Below are 22,647 nucleotides of genomic sequence, written 5' to 3' on the forward strand. Positions count from 1 at the left end.
GTATACTCACCTCTCTGCAGCTGCCGGGGCTCAGCCGCGTCCAGCCGTCTCTTCTCTAGAACTGCTTTCAGTAGTATTCAGCAGGTGGGGATTTTAAATCCCCACCTGTTGAATGGTCTGCCTCTAATTGGCTGAGCACTGTGACCAATCAGAGGCAGCTCTCAGCTATTGAACGACAGCTGAGAGCTGCCTTTGATTGGCTGAGCGCAGCGACCAATCAGACTCAGCTCTCAGCTGTCATTCAATAGCTGAGAGCTGCCTCTGATTGGTAACTGTGCCCAGCCAATCAGAGGCAGCCCATTCAGCAGGTGGGGATTTTAAAGCCCTTTCCTGATAATTACGACAGCGCTGGCCGGCAGCCCATTGTTTTTAATGGAGCCAGCTGTATTGCCAGCTCCATTGAATTCAATGGGAGAACATTGCAGAGGATCACGATCTTCAGTATATTTGCTCAATGGGGTCGGCGCTCAGGGGTGCGACAGCATTCAGGGGTTCCACATACACAGAACACCGATTTGTCTCAGAATGCAGTTACATGCATTCTACGAATCGTTGTGTGCTATAATTTTTGCCGCATGCGTTTGTGCACATGTAAAACTTGCACATGTGACTTCTCCCATTGCAAAGCATTTGGTCTATATAGATGCGGATCGCAAATGCAACTGTCAGACGCGCGTACAAACGTAAAGGGGTTTTCTGGGACTACAGTATGGATCACTTATCCTTAGGATAAGTTATCAATAGTTTATCGGCAGGAGACCACCGCTCAGGATCTCCACCGGTCAGCTGATTGAAGTGACAGTGGTGCTCAGTTGAGCACCACTGTCACTTCAGCCAATACCAGGCGCATCACCATACATTGTATAGATGCTATGGCTGTTATTGCGGGTCAGTCCCATTGAATAAGCTGCTCACAGACAATGTGACCAATGCACGTAATAATCACATGCCTGAGAAGAGGCTGCTCCACTCACTGAAGCCCTGCCTATCAACTGTTGACCGATCCTCTTAGTTTAGTCCCAGAAAACTCCTTCAAGCAAACTCTGGGCAAGTTTATTACCATTTTCCATTTTGTCCTTTTTGAATGGTACCTATGTTTGCTAAAACATTCTTATTTTTTTGTTCGCAGAACGGCATCCAATTACCAATGCGAATGATGGCACAAATGACTGGTGGCAGAGTCCCAGTATTCAGAATGGCAGAGAATACCACTGGGTCACCATAACACTGGATTTAAAACAAGTAATTCTATCCAATCTTCTTACCTCACATTACTTTCCTGTGTGCCAGACTAGTAGAAGCTATAGGGGAGGCCAGAACATTTGTAAGGATAAGGTGATCAATTGATGTTTGAGCATTTTTGGCTAATGATGACAGCTTCATCTTCTCCTGTCTCAGAGGATAGCGTAGGCATCTATATCTATAAAAGCCTCCAAATGGGGAAATAACAAGTTAAGGTCAACTGATCCTGATAATGTGAAGCTCTTAAAAGTGAATCAGATGATTTACACAGATTTCAACCATAACATTCTGGTTACCTGCAGCCACCACCAAAGGAAGCTTGGGAGCTTAAAGGGGTTGTCTCGCGGCAGCAAGTGGGGTTATACACTTCTGTATGGCCATATTAATGCACTTTGTAATATACATCATGCATTAAATATGAGCCATACAGAAGTTATTCACTTACCTGCTCCGTTGCTAGCGTCCCCGTCTCCATGAATCTGTCTAATTCTGATGTCTTCTGGCGTTTTTAGACGCGCTTGCGCAGAAGGGTCTTCTGGCTTCTGTTCGGTCCGGCACGAGCGGCGTTCTGGCTCTGCCCCCTTCTACGCGTCATCGCGTAGCTCCGCCCTGTCACGTGTGCCGATTCCAGCCAATCAGGAGGCTGGAATCGGCAATGGAACGCACAGAGCCCATGGTGCACCATGGGAGAAGACCCGCGGTGCACCATGGGAGAAAACCGCAGTGCATCCCTGGGAAAGGACCGGCGGTCATCTTAGGCAGAAGATTTTTTAAACTTCATATTTCGTCGGATCGGTGAGTAGCAAGCGGCTTAAAAATCGCTTTAAATTGCTATTTTATGCCAGGGGGGTGACAGGGGGAATGGGCTAATGTAAAATTTTGATGTTTGCCGCGAGACAACCCCTTTAAGCATACTGTCATACATTGAAGTCAATGATAATATAGCTCCTAGACCCTCTTCGATGGCTGCTTGCTACCAGAACGTTGGATCTTAAATCTTTATTTATGCAGGGTATTTAGAATTCTGTACCAGAAAAACTGAGCTCCGACCTCTGATCACTAGGCTGACTTCAATGTAAACAAGGATTGCCTTGATGAGGCAGCCCCTTTGATGGCCACTGTAAGGGGTTAATGTGAGCTTTGTTATTTTATGCTTTGATCCTTCTATTTAAGTGTATTGACTTCTCTATTATAACTGGGAACAAAGCAGGATATATCTATTAAAGCATTTACTGAAACAGATGTGATCCTGTGGGAGGTAGTGGCTTGTCTACAGGTCATTATACTATTAAGGGCAGGTTAGGATAGGGCTGCATGAAGCATGGCACTTTCATGTTTTAAGACAGTTAAAGGTGTTTTCTGGGACTAAGAAAACTTTTGAATTGGGAAAAGAAAAACAAGACATGGTCACCTACTGCCGAAGCTTTGGTGCCTGATGCCCGGAAGCAGGCTACATCATGTGCTGGTCATTGTGCACATGACTGCTCAGCCAATCACTGGCTTCAGTGGCCATGGAAGACCCACTGCTGAAGCTTGCGATTGGCTGAGCGGTCACATGCACAATGAATGCAATCTTCTTCTGGGTTACGAGCAGTGGGCATCGGAGCTCCAGAGTTGGACAAAGAGCTGCTGGGATAAGTACATCATTTGTCATCCTTTTACACAAATCTAAACCTAGTCCCCTCTTAAACTCCAAAATTGATAGAGGAGTGTAAGAGGGGACTAGATGTCTTTTTAGAGCACTTCAACATTATAGGATATAGACATTAAATAGCCAAAAGAGTTGCTGATCTGGGGATCTTCCGACTGCCGGTCTTGGTGTCAGTTAGGAACTTTCCAAATGGTGATCCAGGGATTATTTTGACAGTCATTATGGAGTCGGTAAGGAAGTTTTGGCATCTGCCTCATTGGGTTTTTTTTTGCCTTCCTCTGGATCAACAAGGGGAGGGGGAAGAGGGGTGGAAACAGGATAAACTGGATGGACATTTGTCTTTTTTCAGACCAGCAAACTGTATCAGTATGTAAGCCTGTAAATTTTTTCTAGTCCCATAAAACCCCTTTACGGCCACAGGTGAAGTGAATGTATTAACAGAGAGACAATCTTATAAAATTAATGCAGAAAAATAGTTTTGCTAAATAAATCCCCCTAAGCAAAAGCGCAGCAAATGCTGAATGACCTCAGATACTCCGATGAGTACAAGCTGCGATGAGCACAAGCTGGTCAGCTACGCATGGAGTCTGGTTGGGTTTCTGCCAGGAATAGAGGCATGTGCCAGTTTTCGATGAATTCATCTACATTTGGCAGATCATGTGTCAGTTTTACTGGATGAATTGGATGGAAAGCAGACTAGGGTAGAAGATGGAAGACCAACTATTCTATCACAGGCAACTTTGGCATACTTTAACACGGTTACTGAATATCTACTAACGAAGAACTATACGGTACAACATTCTCTTTAGCACTTTAAAATAAACTATTACAGCAAGAGCGATAACTTTGGTTTGTTCATACTTTAAAGGCCTCCATACTTATTAGTGTTTAATCGTCCGGAACCACCAATAACTGCAGGACTAGGCAACTCTCTAATGTATATAGGGGCTTGCTCAATGTTCCCCTTACAAATGATGTTGGAGAAAGTAGGATCAAGGATGTTGAATTTCATCCTCATGCTTTTGTTACCTGGGAGATAAGCAGCTGCCATTGCTTATCACCCTAAATACATGAAGGAACAGCTGAGCCATACGTTCATGTGTATAGGGGAGCTGGGAAAAGACAGTTGTTGAATTAAGGGTTCACATTGTTGACCTCTTTATCTTTTATCTAAATCTATAGCTATTCAGTAGACACAGGTGGTGAACTCCGCTATATCATAGTGATACTATTGAAGAAACATTTTCAATTTATCACTCAATACCTTTATTTTTCACAGTTTTAGGCCTCATTCACACGAGCGTGAAAATCATGCTGAAGTTACCCATGCAAAAAAAATCACGGCTAATTGTGCGAAAAATAGCGTGAATGGACGATTTCCCGTAATCAAGTTCCAAGCTTAATTAGTGGGGATATTGCCCATTCACATAATTGGTAGCTGCGTGTTGCTTTACAAAAGCATTGCTGCTCCAGGAGGAGAGATGTAAAGGAAAGCCCTGGGGAACCACTTTCTCTGCGGGGCTTCCCTTCATCTCAGCGGGGCTGGAGGGATATTCCCAATATCTTCTCTCTCCCCGCTTTGGGGGAATTCTTTGGGCGAGGGCTAGAGAGAGGGCGAAGCTAGAGGAGTTCTCCCAGGGATTCACCCATAGCAAGAAAAGAGAGGGTGGGGCTAGGAAGTGGCTCCCTCTAGCCCCACCCTCTCCCCCCACTTTTGAGGAAGCCCTCTAACCCCGTCCCCTCTCTTTCCCTCCACTACAGGGATGCTCTCATTCTTCGCTGCCGTTTGGAGTTTGTGGACAGCTGAACAGCAAGTTTAAAATGTCCTGCTGTAAACTCCTGTTAGTCCCTGTTGGAAAGGGGGGAAGCCCCTTCATCCCCGCGGGGAATAACAGGAGCTGACATTTACAATGTGCTTCTGTGTTTAGCTGTAGAGCCTCACTCCCTCTTTCCTCTCCCATTCTCATTATTTAGAAGTTTAAACTAAACAATTGGAATGTTTACCTAATCAACCCCCCCCCCCCCCCTCTTGTTATCCAGCAGGGAATGTCAGTTGAGGGATTTCAGTCGTTGATGGCCTATTATGCTAGGTGAAATTTTTTTTTTACGCGTCAAAAATTCTTCCGTCTGAACGTTTCCATGGGAATCCATTGGTTCTAATAGTCATGATTATGTTGCACTTGTAATTTAGCTGAACTAACACGCTTGTGTGAATGAGGCCTTATACGTGTATAAACTTAAAAGCATAGCCTATTGTTAGGTAATAGGCAAGTACGGTAGTAATAAACAGGATAAGCAATTTGTTGGTGGCAGTCATGGGTACTCTCACTAGGATTTAGCAGTAAATCTATCACATAGCTGAATCCTGAGAAGACGGAGCAAACCTTCTGGACATTTTTAGGACAGGTAGGTATTGACTATCTACAAGGAGCTTTCATCTATTGTAATTGGAGACTAAAGGTGAACTCTAGAGAGACTTCAATATAGCTAAGCTATAGTGTAGGTTCTCTTCCAGCTGTTAATATACTATGCAAAAATATTACATTCAAATGTGCATAAGCATAAAAAAAATTCGGGGGGGGGGGGGGGGGAGGGTTGTTAGATGGGAACTCCTCCCCAGAAATTCCACCATTGTTTTTTGGGTTGTGTTGTCATGGTGTTCACCATTCAGTAAAAAAAAATATGGGTTTCTTATCCGGATCAGCACGATTACTGTGATACCAAGTTTCTATAAATTATTTTATTTTTTACTATTTTAGAACAAGAAAAACTGTTTGTTTGTTTTTAAAAGAAAAAACAATTGACTCTGCATTGCTGCATTGTAAGCCCCATAGCTATTAGAATTGTCCGGCAATGGAGCTCTGTGAGTTGTTGTTTTTTGCGGAAAGAGTTGTAGTTTTTACACATTAGACAGTCGGTCGGCCCACCGTTATTTGCAAAATTCAACAACTCAATTACAATGTGTGTACTCAACTTTTCCAGTAGATTAAAATGATGCCTGGCCTTAGCTAGTTTCATTTTATACGACAGCAAAGGGTGCAGGCCGCCAGCTTGTAGAGGGATGGACCCCCTCCTTAGGTCCGGACGGCTAGATGATCTTCTTTCTCCTTGCGGCAACTTCTGGTGGAACTACATGAATCTTCATCTTGGCTTTGTTTCCTCTCCTCTGGTGTTGTGAGATGTCACTGTCAGCCCATTGGTACCCCCGCAACACAATCACTTAGTTCTGCGACTGTATGTTATGAGCTTGGTTCTGGTACAGTATTTATTCCCTAAGCTGTTCCAGTGTGGGTATGCTGCTATTTTACCTCTTTGTGCACAATCAGAATACAGGAAGAATTAGTGCCATATATATTCTTTATCTTATGGGTAGGGGCGCAAAAGAATTTTACACAGCCTGCAATGTAATCTAAGGCCCCGTGCACACGGGTGGAAATTCTGCGGCGTGATTTCCCGCAGAATTTCCGCCCATGAAAGCTGCTATAGGATTGCGTTAGAGAACACAATCCTAGGCAGACAGCCACGATTTGTCTGCGCGAAATCACGCGCAGAAAACAAACTGCGGCATGCTCTATTTCTGTGCGGCTCTCGCACATCAAAGAGCCAGAGCTGCGGGAGCAGGTGAGTGCCGCGCTGGTCTCTGCAGGGGCTCAGGTCGGGTTCCACTGCGAGAATTCTCGCAGCCGGATCCGACCCGGTCGTTTGCAGGCGGCCTAAGGCAGGCACTGATTAAAATACAATATTTACACGGGATGATTATCGCTCAAAATGAGATCAAATGAACGAATTTGAGTGACAATTGTGCAGTGTAAATGCAAAAAAATTGCTCACTGTTCGCCCGCAAGTCGTTATCGCTGACTTTCAGCCAGCATGAAAACTGCGCTGGATCCCTGGTGTCTTGTTCGTGTAAATACTCCCTACTCAGTGCTTCACATAGAAGGTGAAGTGCTGAGCGAGAAACCAGCGAGAACCCAGCGGTGAAGTTAGTCTGAACACTCTGCACGAGCGCTAATGACCTTAGCGGTGCCATCAGCGCTCCTGCAGTCGTTTACCCAACTGTTGTCCCATGTAAAAGGGCCATTAGTAGTTTTAGGTATTTTATATCAACCCTATGATAAACAGATCTATCTCCTAGATGAAGTGATTGTGTCATTGACCTTGACCTGTAGTTTCAGCATTACTAAACTTTCAGTCTATGGTTAGGCTCAGTGGCCAGAATGAAGACTATTATTTAAAAACAATATGTTCACCATACAAACTTGCTTTAACCAGTCGGTCATTTTCCGATGACACATTCCCTTTAAGTTTTGTACAAATTGCGATGCCGTATTCTTATAAATCATTTATGGCACAGTTGCATACTAACATGCCTTTCGCTTAAACTTTAAGTGCTAACTGTGCTTTTAATTATTTATCAAGTTCAGTAATACTGTAGTGAATTATTTATCCGCATGGGGATTAATTACTGCTGCTAATTTAAAGGTTAGTTAATATTTGACTGACCGCTACAAATTTACATTTTAATCCCAGAGGGACACCTTCACTAACACAAATATTGTCTTTGACCTGCAGTAAAGCGACTTAACCTTGTAAGGTGACCTGCTAGAGTAACTAGGTTCTACACACACAGGAAGGAACACAGATTATGTATATGCCTTCATTTGAATCATTTTCTGAAATGACTGCATATGCTGGATGGAGACTTCCTGACTTGTACTTTATAGAGCTTTGCCGATTATGCAATGTAGAAAAAATAATCAGAAAATTATTTTTTATTTTCTAACCTTCACTTGCAAAATTACCGTTCCTTTGGGTAGTACCGCTATTATTATTTGTAGCAAGATTTTCAAGTAACGTATTTTATCTAAATGCTCTCAAATGTTTAACATGACAGATGTTTTTAATAATGCTTCAGTTGTAGTCCCTAGAGTTGAGCGAACATACTCTGCCGAGCTTGATGCTCGTTCGTGTATTAGCATACTCGATGGTGCTCGTTACTTGAACGAGCATCAAGTCATGTTCGACCCCGCCCCTGTTTTGGCCCCTCCCCTCCGCGACGCAGCGAACGTCAATGGCAAATTTTTTGTCAGGCAGGCAGGGGAGAGAGAGAGAGAGAGAGAGAGAGAGAGAGAGAGAGAGACTCCTGTCCTCCTACCCCTCTCTTGTAAACTGTTCACTCAGTTTGAAAATCTGTTTAGGTGGACTAACAGCTTACTGACAGATCAGATTACATGCTATGGAAAAGGGAGCGGGAGGAAGAGCCAAATGAAGAAGAAGTAGAGAGACACACAGCTACTACTGTAGCTATTAGTAAGTGTGTTTTACTGTCTCACAGATACTGAAATCACATCTGCACTGTGCTGTAGTTCTCTTTAATGTCTTCTATTCTGTGTCTGCTTTTCTGTATATGAGAGAAAGTGATAGGGTGGCAGACTATTCTCTGCTTTCTGTGTATGGAGGATGACATAGCAGCTAGTCTCCACCCACCAGCTCAGGTAAACCACTCAAAGGGGGTTCAGCAATATTTTGTTGAATTAGTTCTGACTAATAGCATATTGTCAGGACTCAAACATAGGAGCTCCTGTGCCGCAAGCGGTGGTTCTGCAGCCTTCTAAACAGCTCCCTTAGCCTGGTTCCTGAATCCCTGATCCAGTTCTCTGTCTTGGCTCTGTCCTGCTCCTGATTAGACTTCCTATAAGCCTGGCCCTTTCACTGCACCATTGTGAGATTATTGTGCCTCAAAACCATAGTTAAACTCCTCTACCTATACCCAGGACTGTGATGGTATCCTCTACTTCTAGAGAAAAGAAGGTTTTATCACCAACATAGAAGGGGGTTATTTACTGTAAGAGCAGTGAGACTGTGGGACTCTCTGCCTGAGGATGTGGTGATGGCAAAATCCATAGAGGAGTTTAAGAGGGAACTAGATGTCTTATTAGAGCGCTATGACATTACAGGACATAGACATTAAATAACCAACAGAGTTGTTAATCTGGGTTTTGGAATTAGGTAGGAACTTCCAAACATTGATCCAGGGATTATTCTGACTGCCATTATGGAGTCGGGAAGGATTTTTTTTCCCCTTCTGCCTCATTGGGTTTTTTTTTGCCTTCCTCTGGATCAACAAGGGGGGTAGAAACAGGCTAAACTAGATGGACATTGTCTTCTTTCAGCCTAACATACTATGTTACCTGCCTGCTCCTCTGCAACTGAACTGATACCTACCTTACTGAGCCCTGGCATTCCTCTGACTACGCAACCTACCAGCTCCACTGTACTACAACAGATACCTACCGTTACCAACCACTGGCTTTATTGACCATGCTATCTGTCTGCTTGGGTTACAACACTAAGCCTCCAAGCAAGAACCAGATCAGGACATTTCCTAAGATGTAGAATACTGTACTCCTACAGCATGCTTTATAGTGGTTGTCGATAAGCTGATCTACTTTGTCTGCTCAGCCTGTGTTAACCCTTTCCAATCCACTGTCTGACCTCTGAAGACATTATGATTAGAGATGAGCGAACGTACTCGGTAAGGGCGATTTCGCAATTGAGCACTGCGATTTTCGAGTACTTCACTACTCGGGTGAAAAGTACTCGGGTGCGCTGTGGGGCGGGGGGTTGCAGAGGGGAGTGGGGGGTAGCAGCGGGGAACAGGGGGGAGCCCTCTCTCTCTCCCTCTCCCCCCCACTCCCCGCTGCAACCCCCCACTCACCCACAGCGCACCCGAGTACTTTTCACCCGAGTAGTGAAGTACTCGAAAATCGCGGTGCTCGATTGCGAAATCGCCCTTACCGAGTACGTTCGCTCATCTCTAATTATGATGTAAGGCAGTACAGCTTCGATGTTGGAAGACATCCGTCGGGGTTCTCTTGCTGTATATTGCCAGCCTCTCTGCTGTCGGAGCCTATCCAACGTGTTACCTCATGTAGTACTGGCTTTAGCCAGCATATAGCGCCGTTGTATAACAGCAGAAAAAGAGTAAGCCCCCTTAGGAAAACCAGGATACAACTTGGATTGGAAAGGGTTAATATACAGTTTTTGTAGAATTTCTACATATAAGTTACAAGTTCTATTATCAGAATGATTAGCAGATGACTGATGCCTTTTACTGAAGCTGTTAATTTCCAGAATTTTCTTTTCTTTGTCTTCTTCCCATAATTTATCCTTCACTTCAAAACCTTGTCATTTCAACCGATTAACACGGAAATGTCAAAAAGTAAGTTTGGCTACATCCTATACATATTGTATTCTACATGGGAAATGAAATTGTCATGACAGATTTCTTAGCATTTTCAGTGCATCCCCAGTGTCGGATGTAGAAGAAAGTCAGCATTTACTTGTACAAACACATTTCGTAGGATTTAGTTTGCCGCGGACGTAAGAGTTTTCCATATAAAGAATACTTATACTCCTCAGCTCAAGCATGACTCATTTCAAAATGCTTATGACATAGGCCAAGAGGGTGAAACTCCGAGGATTTCAGACCTTTGTTCTGAGAAAATTAGCAAGCACATGGCTCATCCATTACATTGAAAAGAGACATTTTTACTACAGGCGGCCCAGTCTCCCATTATGTGCTTTCACACACATTCCTTCAGACGGGCATCCCCTCGGTCACATGACTGTTCGTGCCGTGTCCACGGTTACTTTCGGGGCTTTTATTCTCTTAGCTCTGCATTCTCAATTGAGATGTGCAAGTCCTGGACAGTCAGGATGAATACCCATTATTATCGAGCCGCAGAACACATTGCATTAGCCGGAGTACATCAGTATTGGCGGTTAAGGACACTTTAAAGGAACACTCATGCAAGAAATAGATTCCTTTTTACACTTCCACATTGGTTCAGCTCTAAATATAAGGTATAATAAGGGATCTTAAAGGGATATTTCTGCTGTCTACTTTCTACTCCTCTCAGTGGTGAGAACTACAAAGAACACTGAATGCATATTAGTGAACTTACTATATATCAAATCTAATAAGGTCCCTTCATAAGTTTACTTGGACATGTCACTGATCCATATAGTTGGTCAAAATAAAAATGGTCCACCCATATAAAAATATTACAACTTACAGAATATTGGAAAAGATGGTAATAATGGGTTCCGGAACAGTTGAGAGTAATGAGTTTCAAAATGAGGACAGCTCCCAAGTTGCTGAGTACAGTTAAAATCTCTATATAAGCTTGATTCATGGGTACATCTGTACCAAGGGACTTCAAAATCAGTACAACTACCTTATCATGGGTAGAAATGGCACTAATGGACTTAAAATTCAGCATAGCACCTTCATTATGAGTACAGCTGATACTAATGAACTTTAATATCACTACAACTGCCTTATTGTGGGTACAGATGGATGTTATAGGAACATAAGGAATTGTGGGCCATGAAATGTATTAGCTCAGTCCCTGTGCTTAGTATGTAATATACAGTGTAAAGTTGATTACTGTAATAATAATAGGTCTCCTTACTTACTGGAACTTTGCATAACTGCACAGGTTGCACATATGACATATCTGCTGTATATGTTGTTTGCCATTTTAAGGCCAGCACTGCCTCTCCTCACCGTTTCCTCCGCCGATTGCGGCGGTCGGTATCCTCAGAGTCATCTGTGCGATAGACACCACACTACTGCCATGGATGTCTTCTCTCTTCATAGGGCTTGTGCGCGTGTTCGGCCTGCCTCTGTAAGGACTAGTGCACACACTCAACTTTCCAGTCCGCAGCCTATCCTAGGTTATTTAAAGAACCCTTCCTCCACTGGAGGGTGCCTGAGCAATAGGTTCTGTGAAGGTTTTCTTGTCTCATGTTTATTCTCCTGTATCTATGTACCCAGCTTTCCCAAGCTCTGCGTGTCCCAACCTTGACCTGTTTCTTGATGATGATTTGCCTAATTGCCACCTGCCCTGACCCTCTGCCTGTCCTACCATATTCCATGCACTCTGCCTGTCCTGATCTTGGCCTATTATACCGACTAGGACCTTGTCTGTCACTTTGGTACCATGCTACGGTACTTTTGAGCCACCCATATTAGCCATTACTGTACTGAGACTACTTCAGGAAAAGCGGTCCGGGGGCATCCTGCTGCGAAGACCAGGTTCCTCAAAAAGGGGTTAAAGGATGGAAACCAGGGGACCCCTTACGTACAGCTCTCAGGAGTAGCCCAAAGTCAAATCATTAAGTGGCATGAAAGACACAAACATATGTAAAGGTTCATTACAATGGCCTGTAGTGCGGATTGACCTTAGCTGTTTGAAGAAGAGTGCTTTGTTAGCTAAAGTAGTGTGAAATATGGAAATGTATGCCCCAATCATGCTCCAAGTGTTACGCTAGCTGGTATAATAGTATGCTTGTTGCACTGCATTAAACCTCTTTGAGGGGGGATTTACAGTTAGCTGCATCAGCTGTAGCATTGTCTACACTGATAACTGTAGAGCCATTAAAAAAAACGCAGAATGAAAATTGCTTTATTGTTCAGCCAACCAGACAGCGATGGAGGTCAGCATCTGGATTCACAAAACGAAGTATCAGTGGGTTCTCAAAATGATTTGCTTAGTATTCAAAGTGTAAAACAACTTGACGCCTGCATACATAATAGAGGCTTCTGCATCAAACTTATTGAACACCAAAGCATTACTTATCAAGCCTGTAATCTGTAACTGTGGATGAACTGGTAACTGGTGCACTAACTATATTGGAATAATATTACGCCACCCAACTAGCTGTAGCTTTGTCCCTATGAGTACGCAGCAAAGATAGGGGTCACTGAGATCTAGAGATGTTCAGGCCATTTCATTTATGACAGGCCAGCTCAGATAAACTACTGTAGCCATGCTGAATACAATTTCATTCTGGTGCAGTCATGCACAAACTCCTAACATTTTGCAAGTTGTTTATGGCTACAGTTTATTATATGTATTTATGGGCATGTTTTATACACTGGTTGGATTTTAATCTGTCTGATATTGTGTTTACCCTAAAAGACAGGCCTTTCACTAGCCAAGCCAGGAACTTACTACACACTGATGAGGGGCAAAACCCCTGAAACAGCTGTCTGTACATGGATACTGGCTTGGTTTTCATTTCCCAGTCATTGTTACAAGGCTTGTATAAACAGTCTAAAATTGATTTGCAGGAATGCTGCCATCCAATAGGTGGCGCTGCGGAAGTATTGTTCCATTTCCTTATTTGCATATTTCCCAGAGAAGCATGGATGGCCTTATAAGTCTTCTCACTCACCTTCTAGGTGTCTCCTCACACACCCTCTAGGTCCTCTCCAAAAGGAGAAACGACACCTTTCCCAACCATGAGATACCAGAATTGCTTTTGCTGCTTTCAGTTGCACTCAGGTTAAGAGGTTGTCCACTACTACACTATTAATGGCCTATTCTCAGTTGATCATCAGCGATCCACTGCCCGGATCCCCGGACAATCAGCTGTCAGTGTGTGTTAAGCCGGAAGCAAAAATAATTGATCGTATTAAATTAAACTGGCGGATCCCCGCTAATCAACTGTTGATGACCTATCCCGAAGGATATAAAAGAGAGACAAAAATGTGTACCAGCAGCACTCTTTGTAAGCCCTCGCTGGGCTGGATCAGGTGTATCTATGCAGCAGCCAGCCGGGAATTCAAACCACTGTTTCCCAAAAAGGTATCCAAATGGCCACATTGGCCGAAATGTCACTGCCTGTCAGCATTATGGGTGAATAAAGTCTTTCTTCATCACTTGCACCTACTTATGCTGCCAAGCCTTTTTCTATTTGGATGCCCCGGGGATATGTCAGCCACAGCGTAGAGTGGATAACCCGTTTAATGTTTTAGCATGGACACATATAATAGCATAGTAATAGCAAATTAGCTCTTTGTAGTAAAACTATTTTATATATGGTAACTGAACTTGGCTGGAGATGTAGATAATCGCTGAGCAGATTTATTGTGATGTGCAGAAGAGGAGTAATGCATTAGTCATAGAATAATATGCATACCTGCCAACATTTTTATGCCTACCCCTGGTCCGTCCAAGAGCGCCCACAAAACCTCCTAGATTTGCCCAATTTTGGTATACATTTGTACAAGTCCTTCCCCTTTGAGGTTAATTTCATGGGGCAACAGTGCAAAAAAAGAACATTTGGAAGGTATGGGAATGCCATGAATAATCAGTTCATAACTCTTAACATGACAGGAAGTTAATTTATCACAGTTGTGAGCTATAAAGCTACTTGAGAGGGAAAATGATTAAGCCATATCCAGTAACTTGTATCCAGTGCAGAAGAAAATTAATTTGTGATTTCTTCTGCAGACATGATTCATCGTATATCATTATATTTTATATATTTCCAGACACTGTGTGAACAAGACATGTTACGGTACCCTTATGTAACAATGTTGCGAATGTATGAATAAATATACTAAATCATATGTGATAATTCAATTTGAGAATCATGGTTTAAATATATATATATTGCAATTTTTCTGGTATGTATTATATAAAATAAAATAATGTGTTTTGTGCAGGTATTTCAAGTTGCATACGTAATCATCAAAGCTGCAAACTCTCCAAGACCTGGAAACTGGATTTTAGAGCGCTCTACAGATGGAGTTGAATATATGCCCTGGCAACATTATGCAATTAGTGACACTGAGTGTCTGACTCGCTACAATGTTACGCCAAGACTCGGGCCACCAACATATAAGAGAGATGATGAAGTGATCTGCACGTCATATTATTCAAAGCTTGTGCCACTTGAGCACGGAGAGGTAGGTTATACATTTTTAGCATGGTGGTGTTCATTCTTTCTTTCCACAAATCCTAAAATTGGGTAAATTGCTTAAGAAACTTTGCAACTAACTTTGACTTACAATGATGTTTGTCGGGTTCCATTGTGGTATTTATCACTCTACCTTAAAAAAATAGCGCAGTGTGCTGCACTATTTTTTCCATCAAATATATAGAGGAAGAGAGCCTCCAATGCAATGTGAACACAATGTAGCAAAATCAATTGCTGCTTAGCATGCCTTCATAGAGGTGTTCTTCCCTTGAAGCATTGCTCATAAGCATGAATATGGTGCCCCACAAATGCAACTTACAGTGGCACACAGAGTATATCTTGGTCCATAACAGACTTCAAGCACACACCTTTTTCATGTATGATCCTATAAAGACGCTGTGAAGACAACCCGTATCCATATGCCCTATTGTCCATCATAGAGGAACCCCTTATTCTGGGTCCTTCTATATGAACCTGACCAGAGAGTTGCTCTTCGGGAGCTGCTGCTGCTCTAGTGGGCTTAAGCCTTCCATGTATTACAGGATAACCGTTCATCTAATAGTTGTCATATAATAATACACTTCCTCTCCAGCAGACAAATAAAATGTCTTGTTGACTGCAGCTTCATCTGGCAAAATCTGCTGTTAGCTGTGGGTGTCGGGGAATGATCTTCACAGAGGCTTTAATCTGACAGGTATTGTCTCTGATGAGACAAACTCTTCTAAGTTCTTATGGCTTTGATACTGCTTTATTTCACTCATAAATTACATTGAACACATTGCTTCTGTGGATTTCTGTTAAAAATAATGTGTCGAAAGGTTCCTGCCAAGGGGGAAGCAGAACAGGAGAGTTAGGCTGATAGTCATAGGGGTCTTGTGTAGGTGTTAATATATCCTTTCTAAGTATGAATGCTTGGCATCTGCTAAATAGCATGGACGCTGTCACAGTGGTTCCTTTATCAAGAATTGGCAAGGGATTTTATTTGTAAGTAGGAGATAAACTTATTGTCAAAAATATCCCTCCCCTAGAAGGAGTTGTTGGAATGAAAAGAAACTTTCTCTGTGTGATTGTAACGTTAATATAAGTAGGTGATTACAATATCAGAGCAAAAGGATCATTTATTGTAGAAAACTGAGCACTTGGAGGGAGGCTGTAGTACCCTGTTGTACCGCCTCTAGCTTGTATACAAGATGTGATATGGGGGGGGGGGGGGAGGAGCATGGAAGCTCTAGTACCCTGTTGTACCACCTCTAGCTTCGATACAAGATGTGATACGGGCAGGCATGGAGGCTCTAGTACCCTGTTGTACCACCTCTAGCTTGGATACAAGATGTGATACGGGCGGTCATGGAAGCTCTAGTACCCTGCTGTACCACCTCCAGCTTGTATATAAGATGTAATACAGGTGGGCATGGAGGCTGTAGTACCCTGTTGTACTGTCTCTAGCTTGGATACAAGATTCTATACGTGTGTGCATGGAGGCTCCAGTACCCTGTTGTACCACCTCTAGCTTGGATACAAGATGTGATATGGGCAGGCATGGAGGCTCCAGTACCCTGTTCTACCACCTCTAGCTTGATTACAAGATGTAAAATGGCTGGGCATGGAGGCTCTAGTACCCTGTTGTACCACCTCTAGCTTGGATACAAGATATGATATGGGCAGGCATGGAGGTTCTAGTACACTGTTGGGCTGACTCTAGCTTGATTACAAGATGTGATACGGACGGTGATGGAGGCTCTAGTAGCCTGTTGTACCGCCTCTAGGTTGGATGTAAGATGTGATACGGACAGTAATGGAGGCTCTAGTACCTTGTTGTACCACTTCTAACTTGGATGTAAGATGTGATACGGGCGGGCATAGAGACTTCTTTAGTACCCTGTTAAGCCGCCTCTAGCTTGAATGTAAGATGTGATAGGGTTGGCATGTTGTACCGCCTCTAGCTTAGTTCTAAGATGTAATACAGGCGGGCATGGATACTCCTCTACTACCCTGTTGGGTCGCCTCTAGCTTGAAAGTAAGATGTGATACAGATGGGATGGAGGTTCTAGTACCCTGTTGTACCGCCTCTAGATTGGATGCAAGATGTGAAATGTACAGGCATGGAGTCATACAGGTTCTGTTTGGTATCCTGCGGCATATCACTCCAATGTCGAATTGAAGTTATTAAGATTTGTCATTCTTCTAATCACACCTTGGGTCTTTTCTTTTAAAAAAAGGTGTTTATGTAAATGCTGTAGTGCTGTAAACACTATGCAATGTCTGAAAATTACAACTTATAATGACAAGATGATGTTGGATTAGCATTATGAAGTAGTATTGGTTTCAGGGGTTTATTTTTCCCCAGACATGCACTGTTCTTGTCTACATGTTGTTTGATATTGTAGCTCCTTTGATTAAGGCAATGGCCTCCTAAACCAGGGATTGTGCGTTTGAGCTACTTTACCTGATACAACCCATTGACAAGAGTTGCAATGTTTCTGGATAAAAAGCAGACTGTTTTTCTCCAACATCATAAATCACTTTAACGCTCTACAAAATGTAACCCTAATGCTGTTTTCTCAATCAATTTAGATCCACACCTCACTGATTAATGGAAGACCAAGTTCTGATGATCCTTCTCCAACTTTGTTGGATTTCACCTCTGCAAGATATATACGCCTTCGCCTGCAACGTATTAGAACCTTAAATGCAGACCTTATGACTCTCAGCCATTGGAACTTGAAAGATGTGGATCCTATAGTTACCCGAAGAGTAAGCGTGTTGTGTGCTTTTGATTTATTTCATTTTTGTAAAACTCTAAATGTGCAGCCGGAACATCCGTAGTTTAAAGAAATAGGTCAAAAACGAAATAAGAAAATGTTATGCTGTAAATCATATATTATGCACAACTCCATAAAGAACTTTTCATGGCCACTATTTTCTAAGGCCTCATGTCCACAGGGAAAATCAGGCCCGACGCGGATTCTTCATGCAGAATCCCGCAGCGGGTCCCTCCTTTACCACTGACATGAGGCCTAAAAATAAGCATTACTTAACTGTCCGGACGCTGCGGATCTGCCCTCCATCACGGCCGGATCTTCTTCCTTCGGCCCGGCGGATGTGCTTGGCACGCCGGCAGTGCGCCGCGCATATGCGCCGTGCACTCTTTTTTTTAACTCCTGCTCTCCCACGCTCCCGCGCTGGAGAGCAGAAATTCAGCTGCGGGTGTGCCGTGGATTCGGCCGGCTTCCTTAGGCTTCAATAGAAGCCTGCGGGAGCCGTCCCCGCGGGAGACCCGCACTAAAATGGAGCATGCTGCGGGTGTTTTCCCGCACATGCAATCCGGGCCTCAAGGGAAAATGACATCCGACGGTATTTAATTACCTGTGGGTGTCCAATGCATCCCTATGGGGCGCGGATCATGCGTGCGGGTGACCCGCTGCGGATCTGTCCCCGTGGACATGAGGCCTAAGTCTTCCTGAACTTTGTCACAGTTCCAGTGTTTTTCTTTGTTTTCTTTATTTCTAGAAATTATGACTTTTTCCTTGTTTTACCTTTCAGTACTACTACTCTATCAAAGACATTTCTGTTGGAGGAATGTGCATTTGTTATGGGCATGCTCGTAGCTGTCCTTGGGATGAAGTTACCAAGGTAAACTGTCATTTGGAAATGTAATATTATTTCATAGGTTTAGCAAATCTAGCTGTCGGAACTTGCATTAGAGCAAGTTTACTTTTACCATTCTAGGTCATTAGACCAAGTTTCTAGATTTCCTTCGTAAAACTTATGAATTCAGACCAAGAAAGCAGATCTCGGCAGCTGAAGCTGCGGCTGTGTTTATTTACATAGCCGCATCTGTGTAAGCACCGAGGACGCGTACGTACTGTAGATTGATCTCTATGAGCTTAGTACACATGCTCGGTTAAGTAAACATATCATTCTCAAATATATTCCCCACAAGAAAGCACTAAGTTCATAGGTCTTGCAGAAGACACTTCAGGAGCTTGGTCTTATAGACCTTATGGCCTCCGAGTTTTTGTTCTATAGAGCAGATTTATGAAACTGTCTAAAACAAAAACTGTCTTTGGTGCCCAAAGCAACCAATCCCAGTGCAGCTTTCATTTTTACCACAGCACTATGAGGAATGAAAGCTGCTCTGTGAATGGTTGCTATAGGCAACAAAGAAAGTTTTTGTTTTAGACAGTTTCATAAATCTCCCTCTATGTTTTAACCCTTTGCAATCCAATTTTGGATTCAGGGTTTCCTAGGGGGCTTTCTCTTTCTGCCATTATACAATGGCACCATCTGCTGGCTAGAGCCAGTGGTGCGGTATGTGACATGCAGGAGAGGCCCCCGACAACAGAGCAGCCAGTAATCTACAGTAAGAATACCCTGCCGGACGTCTTTTGACATCGGAGCTGTACAGGCTTCAATCAGAATGTCTTTAGATGTCAGACAGTGGATTGGAAAGGGTTAAAAATCACCTGTAGCTGGAGGCATTTTTTTTAAATGTCCTCTTGTGCCCATGGTTTTCCAGGCATTTCTGAAGTTCTAATGAAAAGCTTTTGGGACGCTTGAAAAAATGCCATTTCCTAGATCATGCCATAAACTAATATGCCTCAGAGCTCTATTAAGACTGGCCAGATTGGCCACATTCCAGTAGAGTAGCATGCGCCAAATTTATTAAGCGGTGCATGTCACTGATTGCCATTGTGATATCAATTGAAATCTATGTCTGATTTGAGCGGGAATGGATTTGTGCTATAATGTTTGCCAATATCTTGCACAAGCCTATCTAACCTGCTAAATTCCACCAAATTTACATGAAAGTCAGAAATATGGCATGCACTAAAATATGCAATTTTTTTTCACTGTATAAGTGGCACAGAGTCTCTGGTAAATTGCACCTCCTCCCTTTCCATGTATGTAGACATCTTTGTATTTTATAATAGGTAAAGGTAAAGTCCCCTGGTTCACTGAAAAGGACCCACTAAAGAGTATCACATATAGAGTTAAAAAATAACTTTTATTTATCCTATTAAAAATTGACAAACAATTGTGACAACACGCAATTAATAATACCTCCGTTTATTATACTGTATTAAGGATATAGGACGTTGGTCCTAGTGATAAAGACAAAGCTAGGTTCTTTCCTTAATGGAGGTATAGAGGTATGAGATCACCCTAATGTAGGTCTGCTATTATGCGATGCTAGGGTTTCAGAAAGACATGTTGGCCATTATAGGGCCTTAGCTTTACTATAGATTAAACAGAAAATTTTAACCTCGAAATCGTAGATCTCTTGTGTATATTGATTACTTATTTATTCCATTTGGAAAATAAATTATTAGGTTGTTAATGTTTATTATATCTGATGCACCTTATACGTCTCAAATGATCGACGCGTTTCCTCGGCTATTCATAACTTCTAGCCGATTCATCAGGATCAATATAATTGTCTTCTGTTAACATTCACTTGAGAAATACATGGATCGATCTTATTGTCAGTTTTTTTTCTTTATGACTGTGTATTTTATGTAGTTCTAATGAGTTGCAGATGGGACACTGATATTCTACGTTATAAATGATGTTTATGTAGTGTGAGAATCCTGAGCAGTTTTGTTAGATAATAGTTAGATTCTTATCCCAATTAGAGTGCCACTGTAAGGGTTACGTGGCTAATGTCTTGGAAATATATTGAAATGATAAGCACTTGCTCTATATGGATACCTCAGTCTATGATAGCGTCTAATAGCGTCTAATAGAATTTAATGACGTGATCATAGAGGTTGTGAGGGATTAGCGTTTAGGATCGGTAGCAACCTGGGCAGAAGCAGTCAGAGACAGTGACACTTGCGGTAAAGTCTTTAGTCCAGGCGTTGCCTGGGTTTATTTCCAAGCAAACAAAGCAAAATACAGGCCTTAACGTCAGGCAAACATAAAGTAAATCCTGCTCGTCCGAGCACTTACTAAACATGTAGCGTCCCTGTCTACACACTGGTAACAAAATGGCTCCTGCACACAGCCAGCCAGGACTCTCAGACCTGCACAGGTCTCAGCTCTCTCTTAGGCCCTGTAGGCCCAGGCTTTATATGGCCTGGTACCAGCCTCACCTGGTACGTGGGAGTAACCATCCCACCCTTCGCTTTGGTCACTCCAGGAAAAGCCGGCCCGGATTATGCGGCTTGGAGCCACTTACTTGCTACAGCGTGTTAGTAGCTTAATGCTACTAACACTATACTGCCAGCTTCCTCCACCGAGCCCAGGCTGCTCGGTGGCACGTATCTGCCCAAGTGCTCCCCAAGGCAGCATAGGAGAGCATCCTAGGCGACACATACCTGCCCTCCAGCACCTTGCCGGTCACCGTCTCACAAGGTACATAGATGTAATGGACTGCTGTCATGCCTTTGATGTTTGCCTCGGTGTGAGCAGTAGATTGTGGTTATAAGTGAACTAACTTTTTCACTTCACCACCACCTGCTTTACCTCCCAGTGTTGGGTATTGAGACACACTAGGTCATCTAAGATGGCTATATGAGCTAGATAACATTGCTCATTTTTAGTCAGCTAAACTTCCTGATGCTGATTTAAGCATAAAAGAAAGTCGCATGAAGCAGCCCAGCCTGATAGATATTAGTTTTGAAGCTGAGCAAAGTTTTTCCCAACACATAAACCGTTTGGAGTATGTAGCCTGATAATGCTACTCCAAGCGTTCACACACACACACACTCGCATGCAGCCGCTGGGATCAGTGTCCCATGTTATTTAGGTCTGATACTCTTTAGTGGGTCCTTTTCAGTGAACCAGTTAATACAAAACAAGAACCCTACTGTCTCAGTGAATAAAAAGGTAAAGTCCCCTGGTGCAAGCACCGAGTCAAGACTGACTCCATCGTGACATTTTCTTGGCAGACTGTTTTTGCAGGGTGATTTGCCATTGCTTTTCCCAGGCATGTTTTTACCACCCAGCAAGCTGAGTACTCATTTTACCAATCTCGGAAGGATGTAAGACTAAGTCAACCTTGAGCCGGCAAACTAAACCATGTGGGGATTGAACCTGCAACCCTCAGGTCATGAGTGGGAGCTTAAGACTGCATTTCTGCTGCCTTAGCACTCTGCACCATATGAGGTTCATTATTGTGTGGTGCAGCCTTTCATGCTTCCCCCTCTCCCAAAAAAATGCCATGGGGGAAATTTCCTAAGACCAGCATCTCCAACGCCAGTCTTAGTATAATTTCTTCCAGCGCAATAAATGAAAAGTCTCATGCCTCTTCATGTGTTAGGCACATCTTGGGACCTGAATGGAAATGCCTGATAGGTATGACCTAGGGTACATTTCTAGAATAATATATGCCATACTTTGGAGTGAATTACACATACATCTTTTGGCCCAGGCAGCTATGCCTCACCCAACAAACCCAGCCAACTTTTTATAAAAGTAATGAGGCCGACACAAAAGGCCAAACTTTTACAAACTTTTGCTACGAATCCCCACTTACGCAAAACTCGTAAAAGGCTTTATAAATATCCTCCTATGTGTGAAACTGGCCTAAAAGTCTACTTCCCTTTACCAGATTGGGAAATTGCTTCTACATCCATTTCCTAATAAATAGTCAATGTCTCCTTTAGATGTAGGAGAATATCGTAATATATTCGGAGTGTTGTGGGAATTGTCTCTCACCTTTTGCTTCGGTTCGTAGATTATTCCCAGGAGTTCAATTTTGATAACTTCAACAAAATAGGGGATTGTGATTGCGATTTAAGTCCAATAGCTTTGAATCCGCACTTCTATCATGCCAAGAATACCACAATGAAGCCGAATGAAATAGAACAGAAGAAAGATACTTATCACACCTCCATCTTTATTCTGTTTTACTCAGCTTCATAGTGATATGATTTTCTGCATAATGTGAGGGTTCTTGTATAGGGAGTATTGTAAAGGGACCTGAACTTGACGGCATTGCTTGTCACGCCTGTTCACATTGCATTTCTTCTCTG

General features: G+C 42.9%; 1 protein-coding gene across 1 annotated transcript in view; it reads left to right on the plus strand.

The window, feature by feature from the left end:
• The window catches only part of LAMA1 (laminin subunit alpha 1), a 203,723-nt gene that overhangs the window by 43,725 nt on the left and 137,351 nt on the right, over window positions 1-22,647 (plus strand). The window contains exons 3-6 of the mRNA XM_066579574.1: window positions 1,130-1,242; window positions 14,415-14,657; window positions 17,243-17,422; window positions 18,212-18,301. Coding sequence (XP_066435671.1) covers window positions 1,130-1,242; window positions 14,415-14,657; window positions 17,243-17,422; window positions 18,212-18,301 — 626 coding nt within the window. The remainder of the gene's footprint in view (window positions 1-1,129; window positions 1,243-14,414; window positions 14,658-17,242; window positions 17,423-18,211; window positions 18,302-22,647) is intronic.

Source organism: Eleutherodactylus coqui, chromosome 9 (genome assembly GCF_035609145.1).
Source record: "Eleutherodactylus coqui strain aEleCoq1 chromosome 9, aEleCoq1.hap1, whole genome shotgun sequence".
NCBI classification, from domain to species: domain Eukaryota; kingdom Metazoa; phylum Chordata; class Amphibia; order Anura; family Eleutherodactylidae; genus Eleutherodactylus; species Eleutherodactylus coqui.